Source organism: Pelodiscus sinensis, chromosome 8 (genome assembly GCF_049634645.1).
Source record: "Pelodiscus sinensis isolate JC-2024 chromosome 8, ASM4963464v1, whole genome shotgun sequence".
Classification (NCBI taxonomy): domain Eukaryota; kingdom Metazoa; phylum Chordata; order Testudines; family Trionychidae; genus Pelodiscus; species Pelodiscus sinensis.
In genome coordinates this window covers 39,180,710-39,194,097 of record NC_134718.1, presented here as the reverse complement: position 1 = coordinate 39,194,097, position 13,388 = coordinate 39,180,710, and the positions used below count along the sequence as shown (strand labels likewise).

The following is a 13,388-nucleotide window of genomic DNA, read 5'->3' as shown; positions in this document are numbered from 1 at the left end:
ATGTAGTGATGCAGGTGCCACAGTCCATTACCTCCCATATGGGCAGGGGGTTGGGTTCTCAGATACAGGCAGCTTTATGGGGCTCCACTCAGGGAAGAAAGTGCTGAAATGTGCTAAGCCCAGGCCACTAATACAGGGACAGGATGAGCAGAGAGAGATGAAAGTTGTTGCTAAGTGGCATGCCCTATAATGGTTTGCCACCCCCCTGCTTGGAGAGCCACCTGATAGAGTGGGGTACCACTGAGCCCATCTCTTCCAACAATCAGGGTTCCATTACATCACCATTTTGAGCCAGGCCTCCTGTAGCACCCCCGCAAGTAGGGACACTTCCAGCTGCAACAGGACACAACTCTGAAATCAGCTCTTCAGAGGAGGACTCAGTGAGAGAATTGCCCAGCACTCAACTGCGCAGTGCAAACCCAGAATTGTATTGTCTCGTGCTGCACGAAGAACTGTACAGTGTACGTTAATTGAAATTCATCTCCTCCCCTTGCTGGGGAGGAAGATCTGCACTGTATTCTGCTTCCCAGTGAAGAAAAGAACTAGATTCACTCACTCCCTTGCCTTAGATAGGATTTACCTGTGACAGGAATCCTTTGTTTCACAGTTTGTTTCCCATGTCACCATTTGCAGGGAGATGCCTGAGGTGAGTGTTATCTGGATCTGGCAACCAAGCCCCTCTCATATCCCAACCACCAGCCTTGGGTCCCCTTCCATACCTAAACTCCCTCCCAAAGCCTTTGCCCGCAACGTCTGCCAGAGCCCATACCCAATGCCCTGGCCCAAGCCAGAATCCCTCATTTCTGGTCCTATCTTAGACCCCACACCCACAAACCCAGAGCTCATACCTCCTCTTACAGCCCAGCCTCCTGCCTGATCCAAGCGTCACCTCCCACACTTTGAACTCTTAGGGTATGTCTACACGTTCCCTCTACTTCGAAGTAGGGAGGCAAATGAAGCATATTGAAGTTGCAAATCAAGCCCAGGATTTAAATATCCTGTGCTTGATTTGCATGTTCCCGGCTGGTCACCATTTTAGAAATTCACTAGCCTGGAGTAATTGCCCGCGTCTACACGTGGCAGTGAAACGGGAGTCCGATTTAAAGCCCCTAATTCGAATTAGCTGGTAAACCTCATTGCAGGAGGAATACCATCTAATTCGAGTTAGTGCTTTAAACTGGACTCCTGTTTCACTGCCACATGTAGATGCGGGCAGTTACTCCGGGCTAGTGAATTTCTAAAATGGTGACCGGCCGGGAACATGCAAATCAAGCACGGGATATTTAAATCCCGGGCTTGATTTGCAACTTCGGTATGCTCCATTTGCCTCCCTACTTCAAAGTAGATGGCAAGGGTAGACATACCCATAGTTAACCAGAATATTTGACTAACCAGCACCCTCCATTTTCCCAACATACAAGCTAGATAAAGCTTTTATTGTAGTTTATATGCAGCCAGCATGTAACACAGTAGCCTTAAGTTAAGTACATGCAAAGTGATTGAACAATTAATGCTTTAGGATGGTCCTGCATCACTGCAGATATGCATAACACATGGCATCCCATGTTTGCAAGTAGTCATTTTCACTCTCTCTCTGGCTCAATGACTATTCAAGAATTTCATATAAAGTGAAGCAGTTCTACGGAGCTTCAGTCACAAACATCCCCCAGCCCAGCAGTAAGGACACTCAACCGGAAGGGAAGATAACTGCTTTCAACTCTCTAATCCAAAGCGGGGATTCAAACCACACTCTCCTCTAAATACCTTAACCACCAGGCTGCAGGCTGCAGGCTGCAGGCAGCAGACCTCTTGCCCCCTTCTGGGAAATAGCTTCTAAATCCCTTTGTGAAGTCAACTTGGAAAAAAATGGCCAAAATGGAAAATCTTTCCTGAAAACATTCAAGCACACCAAGTTTTGCATGGCTGTGATTAATGGTATTTGAATCAGTCACTTATGTACAGAAAGTAAATCTTGATATTTTATTTAGTGGGAATTTTCGTAACTATCACACAAACAGTGAAATTTTCATTTTCTCACTGAAATATTAAAACCTTCAATTTCGGTTATTTTCATTGTGCAATATATTTCTAGAGTTGAGATAAATTCTAGATATGAGATAAATTTCCTATAGGAAATGAAATTCAGATCCCTGACAAGTGCTTGTATTACCAGAAGGCTACAAAATATGGTAGTGGCTAGTAGTGGAAATATCTATGGAATCATAGCAAAGACCTGTTAACCCTATAATTAGTTCAGAAACAAAACTCATTTTATAGGAACCCTTTTAATCCTGTTTAATATTAAAACACAAGTATGCAATTCTACGGATGTTTCTTCATCAGATCAATGATTTCACTGTATACTCGCTGAGGAGCATCAAGACCCCAGATGAAATCAAAATGGCTCCAATCAGGAATATACTTTTTATAAAGTAGATTGGTTATTTTGGAGAGCAATAGCCTTATATCCTTTAGGTCCACAAGCCAGTCCTCTCCACCATACCACAATGCAGTTGGAACTTTCATATCTTCTAACCTATACAAGGGAGCTTCAGTCTGGAAAACAAATTGAACAGCTTTAAAACTGAAAGCATCTACAGTAGAAATTTTTAAACACAAAATATTCATCTGTGGTGTGATACCTGCCCAAAGTTCTGGGTGCATCCAGAAAGAATCGACAATTGTTAGATATAGCAAGAACATCCTAAAGTTTCACAGATTTCACTGAAAAGTCAATAGAATAACAGCTGGTTAGGGGGCAGAGGACAGATAACAAATTATCAGCATTGAAAATATTTTGAACATACTATTAAATATTTCAAATAAATCAAATAAGATGATATTTCTACCATAATCAGATGAAAATCCAGGCCCCCATGCAGATCATATACTAATATATTTTATTCCTTCACCAGAAATATTCTTGCTATTATATTCTGTTTATTCTTACTTTCAAGAGGTAACAGATTTTTCTTACCTGGTTGTATTTAACTTCATTCTCCTTACTGCCATAATCAAAATGCTTGAATTCTCCTGTTTTAAAAGTCTAAGTAAAAAAAATTACACACTTTAATATTTTTTATGATTTGGTCCATTCCATAATATCCTGCAATTAACAAAATTAAAAAGTAGATTTTAAAAGAAATATTAGAAATTAATTAAACGTTGTTTCTATTACAAGAGGAAGCAGTAGGCAGCTTTCTAGAATGGATACTGATATCATAATCTTGTTAAAATACTTGCTTATCTCACTTTCAAAATTTCATTCCAGACTGATAAGGCAACCAACCAGAAGGGTTCTTAAAAGCCATGAAGCGCTATGATTCAGTGCATCATTTCAGTACTGGCCCAAAGCTTTCTTACCCAGATCTGAATTTTATTTTTCTGAGATTCTATGCCCACTAATTCACTGGTACCAGAAAGTGTTTGCAGTTCTATTCAGCAAAAAGTCAACAGAAATACAATAAATTTTTCAGTATAACAATTAACCTTCAGAGTGCTAAAGCTGATGGTTGAGAGCTCTTGGAGATGATCCAAGTTGATGAAGTTACAGCTGATTATGCAGTTGGACTAGAGAACTATAAATCTCTCTCTTTGTGGCTTTTGAGACATATGAAATCATTCTTTTATATCAAAGAGAGAAATCCATTACAACTTTGTCCATCGACTGACTGAATTTGAACTATTCCACATGCATTAAACAAACAGATCCACTTTCCACTCTATACAAAGTAATCACTTACAGCAAATAACTATATTCATGAAATGATAGAAATTTGAATAGTCATGGAAAAATTGAGGATTGGGCACATATATAAAGCAGTGAACCCCACTCCTCAATAAACACATAAAAGAAAATTACATTACAATTCTTTATCAATTTTATCTTGCTCCCCTTAAAATGAAACATACTTATAATACAGGGATGAGCCAAAGCCAGAGAGAATGTAATGAAATAGGATGATTTCTCCATATATGGTGGAAGATCCAACTATATTTTGGATCAGGGAGTGAGGAAGATCAGGGAGTGAGCTCTCAGATAGCTCTCAAGTATTTGTATTAACTTATCCTGAAAATTCTGCACCTTATAAAATCCAGAAAGAACAGATCATTCATCTCCTAGGTGACACTAGAATTACTATAACAAGATGGTGGAAGAGGAGTGAGTCTTCCAAAACTACCTGGTATCAAAAAGTGTGGGGAATGTCAGTATTAGAAAAACCAACTCATCAGTCAAGGTTCTACAAAGGAGTGAAGGTAAAAGGACAATTGCTTATAAATCGTCTAGAACATTTTAGCACATGCTGAAACTGGGTCATTCCCAGCCACCAAACCTGATAGTTTAAGAATTTTTTCTAATGCTCCGGAAACCTTTTTCTACAATAGCCACAATTAAACTCGTAGGGAAAAAAGAGAAAAGATTCACATCAGAAAGTTTTGAAACAACAAGTAAAATAGGTTACTCATTACATTTTAAAAACCCAGAAGTTTGGATCTAAACATATGGTAATGAAGACTTTAATTAATACAGAAGACAAAGAATAGAAAAGCATCAACCACAAGTCTCAATAATACAGCTTTAGGGACTTCCAAAGGCCAATTCATAATTGTGTTTTTGTGTCCATAATCATTTTATTCAAGCTGTAAATAAGTTTTATACATTTTCTGTTGTAAAATATTTCTGTATCTGTTCATAATATTGAAAGGGAAAAAAGGAAAAGAAATTTAGTCCATCAGATTGAGATTACTATTTTACCTTATTATGATACATATATTGTGTTTCCATATTGTAATAATAGTGAGTGTATTATATTTTATTTTAACTAACTAATTTATTACAGTATTTTTAAATATTATGGGTGAAGTTTGTAATAAACTTATTTTAGACCTTAATCTCCTCTCACACTGGTTTTCAGACAAATATGAAACCAGGTCATGCCGCTCTGATCCGTATGTGAGGGCATCTTTCCTGTGTGGATCTCCCCAAGGACAGTCAGCCATCTCTATGTCAATGCTTCCTTATTATCCTTAGAGAGGCCTCTCCGTGCATTGTTTGTGGAGGATGCTGGAAGGACCGGGTAAAGGAGTGGGTATCCCAGCACTGGGCTAAGATGCTTATCATCTCTCCTTTATTTGCAAGCAGTGTCCTCAGTAAAAGTGATATAGGCCTAGGCTATATAACTTTTCCGCAGAGTCATTCTCTCATATGGCCAATGTGAGTCCCTGAAAGCATGGTTATAATGAAGTCACATTACAAAGGGGCTAAGGGCGGGGAAGTGTTCTATTGGTCACTAGTGGCCAGGTAGCCTTTTCTGGGTAGCAGGGCAAGCCTTAACTCCTAAACCAATCCTCCTGCTCCTCCCTATGGGATAATACTGAGAGGATCTCCAGAATTTTTTCCCCCAAACAGCCAATGCTTTCAACATCTCCAGCTCGCACCCCTCTTCTTTCGCCTTCTCTCAGACCCAACTAAATGGCATTTCATTCAGCTTCCTACAGTGGCATGTCAAAGCAGAACAGCAGTTTCCCAGGGTAGCTGATGATAGAGGCTAAGCTGGGCAGGGAAGCCACTGTTCTACCTTTGATAGACTGTTGCTATTACTCCTGTTTCAAAAAGACACCCAGGGGAAAAAACCTGCTCCTCCATCCCAAGATTAGCTACAGTGCTCAGCTGTACAAGAGAAAAATTGCAGCCTCGGGTTGTAGGAAGCCACATTAAAGCTCTTAGCATCATTGGTCTGGAAATGGAAGTAAGACCCCAATGTAATACAATACAGATGCATGGGCTTAATTTTAAGCACATGAATAGCTCTACTGAAGTAAAGACACACTCATACACATATTCTTCTAAAATGTACTGCCTTTCCTAGCATAAAAATGTTATGTCATTACCAACCCATCACCTTCTCACTTTATTCATATTTCACTTAATGGCTCACTTCTGCCATGAAATCTATAGAACATGAACTAATTCATGTGCTAAAGTAAAATGTAAACAGGAGTCATACTTACTACGGTGACCATGTGAACTAACAGATGCCCCAGTCCAGAAAACACACATATAGGAATAGGAGTCTGCACATAATTTAATGTGTATTACCCTGTCCAAATCCACCTGCTCCTTTTGTGCCCCTTGTTAAATGCCTTGGAGCAGAGACCCATCTAGCTATCAGTTTGCAAGGTACCCACTTCACCTTCAGGTATGTTCCAAGTAAGCAAAATAAGTCATTTCAAGGTGTAGAGCAAGTGGCTACTGGTGCACTTCTTGTGTAGCTGAAAGCACAAAGCTGAAGGACTCATGCTTCATTACATACCCAAGGTATGTAATCTACTGCACATGTACCAGCAAACTACTCATGCACATCCTGTTGTAGTTGTTCACTGTGTTATTGTTCTGACTCATACAGCTCTGTGTAGGCACTCTACCAGACAGAGGGTTTAGGGCTCATCTCTTGTGCTTGTAAAAATTCTATGGGAAACCTGATTGTGGGACCTGTGTGGTGGAGGAGGAAGAGGAGAGGGGAGAGTAAAAGAAAATATGCATGTAAGAATAAAACCATCAAGTTAAACCGTGTTATCTTTCTAACAACTGTAATGAAGTTTCAGTATCCCAAGACTGAAGAATAGCCACTTAGTGAGGGTGGGAGAAGTATCTAATTAAGCAATAATCACCAGAGGATCTTTTCCTGTTTCCCAGGTCATGAGACATTATCATGACCCAGTATAACATGATAATGCTGAATAGATTTTATAAATCTCATTTTAGTTTTTTTCTAATATTATAGAGAAGCTTTTTACAGAGACTGCTGTTTTTAAGGAGTAAAGATTGTTAGAATTTACTAAAGTGGAACCTTTAAGGAGTAAATTTAAATGTAACACTGTGTGGGTAGGTTTCCTCTCAGGTTCTTAATGTCTTCCATAGATTAATATTCATCAATATATTTTCCAAAGACTCAACACTGAGATATAAAGAAGTGGTCTTATTTACCTTTACACTTCAAGTCTGAGTGATCCCAGTCCTCTCAACTCTCTAGCATCTAAACATTTCTTGTTTTACACAGTTTGGTTTCCTCTCTGCTCCCTAAAAACTCCAAAAATATCAATGATGTGGATGAGATGATGGTGTAGAGAGGAAGGGTTTAGATTTATTAGGAACTGGGGGAAACTTTTGGGATAGTGGGAGCTTATACAGGAAGGATGGAACCAAAATGGAACCAGACTGCTGGCACTTTACATTTAAAAGGAGCACATGGATCAGACAGAGACATCTCTTAGGGGAGGTCCTATTAATAGAGATTCTCTATGTTCTAGTGAGGAGGAGAGGATAGAAGTATGGTTCAGATCAGATGAAACACAATCAAATGAAAAAAGAGTCTAACACATCAGGAAATGGCAGACAGATAAATAGTGACATATTTCTGGTGTTTATACACAAATGCTAGAAATCTAAATAATAAAATGGGTGAACTAGAATGCCTAGTTTTAAAGGAGGATACTGATTTAATAGGCATCACAGAAACTTGGTGGAATGAGTACAATCAATGGGACACAGTCATACCAGGGTACAAAATATATCAGAAGGACAGAACAGTTCAGGCTGGTGGGGGAGTGTCACTATACATGAAAGAAAATGTAGAATCAAATCTTAAATAACCCTAAATGTTCCATAGAATCTCTATGGATAGTAATTCCATGTTCCAATAATAAGAATATAGCAGCAAGGATATAGCAGTAAGAATATAGCAGTAAGGATTATCGACCACCTGTCCAGGACAGTGATAGTGACTATGAAATGCTAAGGGAGATTAGAGAGGATATCAAAACAAAAAACTCGGTAATAGTGGGGGATTTAAACTATCCCCATATTGACTGGGTACACATCACCTCAGGACGGGATGCAGAGATAAAATTTCTTGAGACCTTAAATGACTGTTTCTTTAAGGAGCTGGTTCTGGAACCCACAAGGGGAAAGGCTATTCTTGATTTAATCCTAAGTGGAGCACAGGATCTGGTCCAAGAAGTAAATATAACTGGACTGCTTGGAAATATTAACCCTAATGTAATAAAATTTAACATCCCTGTGGTGGGAAAAACACCTCAGCAGCCCAAAACTGTAGCATTTAATTTCAGAAAGGGGAACTACACAAAAATGAGGAAATTAGTTAAATAGAAATTAAAAGGTACAGTGATAAAAGTAAAATCACTGCAAGCTGCATGGAAACTTTTCAAAGATACCATAATAAAGTCCCAACTGAAATGTATACCCCAAATTAAAAAACACAGTAAGAGAACCAAAAAAAAGTGCCACCGTGGCTTAACAGCTAAGTAAAAGAAGCAGTGATAGATAAAAAGACATCTTTTAAAAAGTGGAAGTCAAATCCTAGTGAGGAAAATAGAAAGGAGCTTAAACTTTGTCAAATTAAGTGTAAAAATATAATAAGAAAAACCAAAAAGGAGTTTGAAGAACAGCTAGTCAAAAACTCAAAAATAGCAAAACGTTTTTTACATACATGAGAAGCAGGAAGCCGGCTAAACAACCAGTGGGGCACTTGGATGATCGAGATGCTAAAGGAGCACTCAAAGATGATAAAGTCATTGCGGAGAAGCTAAATGAATTTTTTGCTTCTGCCTTTATGGCTGAGGATATTGGGTAGATTCCCAAACCTGAGCCATTATTTTTAGGTGACAAATCTGAGGAATTGTCCCAGATTGAGGTGTGATTAGAGGAGGTTTTGGAACAAATTGAAAAACTTAACAGTAACAAGTCACCAGGACCAGATGACATTCACCTAGGAGTTCTGAAAGAACTCAAATGGGAAGTTGCAGAACTATTAATTGTGGTTTGTATCCTATCCTTTAAATCAGCTTCTGTACCTAATGACTGGAAGATACCTCATGTGACACCAATATTTAAAAAGGGCTGTAGAGGTGATCCTGGTAATTACAGAACAGTAAGTCTAAGGTCAGTACCAGGCAAATTAGTTGAAACTATAGTAAAGAATAAAATTGTCAGACACATATATGAACATAATTTGTTGGGGGAAAGTCAGCATGGTTTCTGTAAAGGGAAATCATGCCTTACTAATCTGCTAGAGTTCTTTGAGGGGGGCAAACATGTCAGCAAACATGTGGACAAGGGGTCCAGTGGATATAGTGTACTTAGATTTCCAGAAAGCCTTTGACATGGTCCCTTAGCACAGGCTCTTAAGTAAAGTAAGTTATCATGGGATAACTTTCATGGATTGATAACTGGTTAAAAGACAGGAAACAAAAGGTAGGAATAAATGGTAAGTTTTCCGAGCGGAGAGAAGTAACTAGTGGCATCCCTTAAGGGTCTGTCCTGGGACCAATCCTATTCAACGTACGTATAAAAGATCTAGAGAAAGGGGCAAACAGTGAGGTGGCAAAATGTGCAGATGATATCAAACTGTTCCTGATAGTTAAGACCAAAGCAGACTGTGAAGAGCTTCAAAAAGATCTCACCAAACTAAGTGATTGGGCAACAAAATGTCAAATGAAATTCAATGTTGATAAATGTAAAGAAATGCACATTGGAAAAAAGAATCCCAGCTATATGATGGGGACAAATTTAGCTACAACTAGTCAAGAGAGAGATCTTGAAGTCATTGTGGATAGTTCTCTGAAAACATCTACTCAGTGTGCAGCGGCAGTCAAAAAAGCAAATAGAAGGTTAGGAATCATTTAAAAAGGGATACAGAATAAGACAGAAAATATCTTATTGCCTCTATAAGATAGTATGCTCACATCTTGAATACTGTGTACAGATATGGTTGCCTCATCTCAAAAAAAGATATATTGGCATTGGAAAAGTTCAGAAAAGGGCAACAAAAATGATTAGGGGTTTGGAATGGGTCCCATATTAAAAGAGATTAAACAGACTTGGACTTTTCAGTTTAGAAAAAAGGAGACTAAGGCGAGATATAATAGAGGTCTATAAAATCATGACTGGTATGGAAAAAGTGAATAAGGAAAAGTTATTTACTTATTCCCACAATATAAGAAGTAGGGGTCATCAAATGAAATTAATAGGCAGCAGGTTAAAACAAACAAAAGGATTTTTTTTCTTCACTCAGTGCATAGTCAACCTCTAGAACTCCTTGCCAGAAGATGTGGTGAAGGCTAGGACTTTAACAGGATTCAAAAAAGAGCTAGATAGATTCATGGAGGTTAGGTCCATTAATGGCTATTAGCCAGGATGGGTAGGAATAGTATCCCTAGCCTCTGGTTCTCTGGAGGTGAGTGACAGGGGAGGGATCATGTGAGGATTCCCTCCCTCTGGGGCATCTTGTATTGGCCACTGTCAGCAGACAGGATACTGGGCTGGATGGGCCGTTGGTCTGACCCAGTATGGCTGTTCTTATGTTCTTAAATGCTCTTTTGAGATGCAACAATGCAAAGCCAGAAGTCTACCCTAGCATGTTATGTTAAGTTACTCATCAGTGCAGCCACACAAGTGGTAGCCATGGTGGAAAATTTAGTATTTTGATCTTTGCACATATTTTGTTTTCAAATTCTAATGGAAGACATCATTAAGTTTAAGGGTGGTTTACATTGTGTATGATGGTAGTGATTTATGCTTATATGGTACTGACATCTGACCTCTGTCAGAGTTAATAAAATTGCACTTTGTTTTGAATGAATAAATCTCAGCACCAGTGCCACAGGAAAACAAAAGAAAAATATGAGATGTAAATTTTCAGATAGCTCTCTCTTTTCATGAATAGATCAGACAGTATATGTGAGAATATAAAACATCAGAACTGGCTGCATAACATTTAAATAGAAGCTGTGAGTTAAAGTCATTTTATATTTCAGAAACACTACCTGGCCCCAGTGGAGTATATTTTTTGCAGATGTTGAATCTGGAAAGCGTGACAGGTAGATATCAACGCGACTCTGTAAGAAAACATTTTAGACATTTATTTTCTAACTGAAATGAATGAAGTCAAATTCATCTTCTACTAAATACCATTGAGGTAAATAGCTACAGAATATGAAAACAGCTATCCTCTAGAAAATCTTAAGAGATGGCCAGGAACACTGTCACTATCATCCAAAAACTGGATTGAAGAACTGAGTTAGCTTTTTTAAATGAACATTTTCACCTTAGTTCTACAAAAATGTAACAATATACAATACTATTCAGATACATGTAATGAACTCCACTATGACAGAAGTTTTTCAAACCATTCAATAAGACTGACAATTTTCAAGTATATCTGAACCAAGTTATGGATCCATAAGGTTTTCAAAACCAGAAAAAATTTGACAACTTCAGCTCAGTTTCCCTCTGAGTAAGGTTGCTGCTTTATGTTTGCAGCAACATTTTGACTTTCAGGACAAAACCATGAATTAAAATTTCTATAATGAATCCTGGCCTGCCTTCTGTTTAGCAATACTTTTAAACTGGTCATTTTTATTAGCCTGCTTTGAACAGCTTTTAGTGCAAAATCAAGTACACTTTCCTTAAACTAATGTGATCTTGTAAATTTTTGCATTTTGTCTTTGTGACTTTTGCAGCGTTTTACATAGCCATGCCCTTTCCAAGTTTTTGCCATGCTAAACAACCAATATTAACTTTTTCAACTTCATAATCCATGTGAAATGAAAACCTCAGGTTCCAATTCAATCCATTTACCTAAAACTATTTGCAAACTCCAGTCATTCAAAATATTTCAAGCTGACAAGTCAGTAACACTTCTCTGAAATGGATGATCAGGACTTAAAGAGATTTAGATAAACTATGGATTACAGGTGGGTGACAGAGCTCCCGTCAACATAATTAAATCACCCCCAATGAGTGGTGGTACCTTCATGAGCAGACGTGCATCTCCCAGTTGATATAGTGCTGTCCACACCTAGGCTTCTGTCAGTGTAATTTATGTCACTCGGGGTGGAGAGATGTTTTTTCACAACCCTGAGAGACATACATTTCAGCAACAAAAGTGCTAGTGAGTGCACAGAGTTTGCAGCTAGAGCCTCTTACATAAGAACATAAGAACGGCCATACTGGGTCAGACCAAAAGTCCATCTAGCCCAGTATCCTGTCTGCCGACAGTGGCCAGCACCAGGTGCCCCAGAGAGGGTGGACCAAAGACAATGATCAAGCGATTTGTCTCCTGCCATCCCTCTCCAGCCTCTGACAAACAGAGGCCAGGGATACCAATTCTATCCCCTGGCTAATAGCCTTTTATGGACCTAACCTCCATGAAATTATCTAGCTTCTCTTTAAACTCTTTTATAGTCCTAGCCTTCACAGCCTCCTCTGGCAAGGAGTTCCACAGGTTAACTACACGCTGTGTGAAGAAGAACTTTCTTTTATTAGTTTTAAACCTGCTACCCATTAATTTCATTTGGTGTCCTCTAGTTCTTCTATTATGGGAACTAATAAATAACTTTTCTTTATCCACACCACTCATGATTTTATATACCTCTATCATATCCCCCCTCAGTATCCTCTTTTCTAAACTGAAAAGTCCCAGACGCTTTAACCTCTCCTCATATGGGACCCGTTCCAAACCCCTAATCATTTTAGTTGCCCTTTTCGGAACCCTTTCCAAGTCCAAAATATCTTTTTTGAGGTGAGGAGACCACATCTGTACACAGTATTCAAGATGTTGGCATACCATAGTTTTATACAGGGTCAGTAAGATGTTCTGTGGCTTATTTTATATCCCTTTCTTAATAATTCTTAGCATCCTATTTGTCTTTTTGACCACTGCTGCACACTGTGTGGAAGTTTTCAGAGAACTGTCCATGATAACTCCAAGATCTCTTTCCTGATTTGTCGTAGCCTAATTAGCCCCCATCATACTGTACGTTTAGTTGGGGTAATTTTTCCCGATGTGCATTACTTTACACTTATCCACATTAAATTTCATTTGCCATTTTTTTGCCCAGTCGCTCAGTTTGGTGAGATCTTTTTGGAGTCCCTCACAGTCTGCTTCGGTCTTGACTATCCTAAACAGGTTTGTATCATCTGCAAACTTTACCACCTCACTGCTTACCCCTTTCTCCAGATCATTTATGAATATGTTGAAAAGGATTGGTCCCAGGACTGTCCCTTGGGGGACACCACTAGTTACCCCTCTCCATTCTGAAAATTTACCATGTATTCCTACCCTTAGTTTCCTGTCTTTTAACCAGTTCTCAATCCAAGAAAGGACCTTCCCTCTTATCCCATGGCCATGTAATGTACACAAGAGCCTTTGGTGAGAGACCTTGTCAAAGGCTTTCTAAAAATCTAAGTATACTATATCTACTGGAACCCCCTTGTCTGCATGTTTGTTAACTCCTTCAAAGAACTCTAAGGGTATGTCTACACTACAAAGTTAATTCGAACTAACAGACGTTAGTTCAAATTAACT

General features: G+C 38.7%; 1 protein-coding gene across 4 annotated transcripts in view; it reads right to left on the bottom strand.

Annotated features, from left to right (window-relative positions):
* Positions 1-1,324: 1,324 nt before the first annotated feature.
* Positions 1,325-13,388, bottom strand: part of LOC102463807 (lipase member M-like) — a 49,649-nt gene continuing 37,585 nt past the window's right edge. For 2 of the 4 annotated variants that reach the window (XM_075935092.1, XM_006121484.4), the window contains exons 8-10: positions 10,846-10,917; positions 2,978-3,046; positions 1,326-2,556 (exon numbers count right to left, since the gene is read on the bottom strand). In XM_075935092.1, the coding sequence (XP_075791207.1) occupies positions 2,323-2,556; positions 2,978-3,046; positions 10,846-10,917 (375 nt within the window). In that variant the 3' untranslated portion in view covers positions 1,326-2,322. Of the gene's footprint in view, positions 2,557-2,642; positions 2,725-2,977; positions 3,047-10,845; positions 10,918-13,388 lie in introns of all 4 variants that reach the window. The other 2 variants (XR_012905623.1, XM_075935091.1) reach the window with 2 other exon arrangements.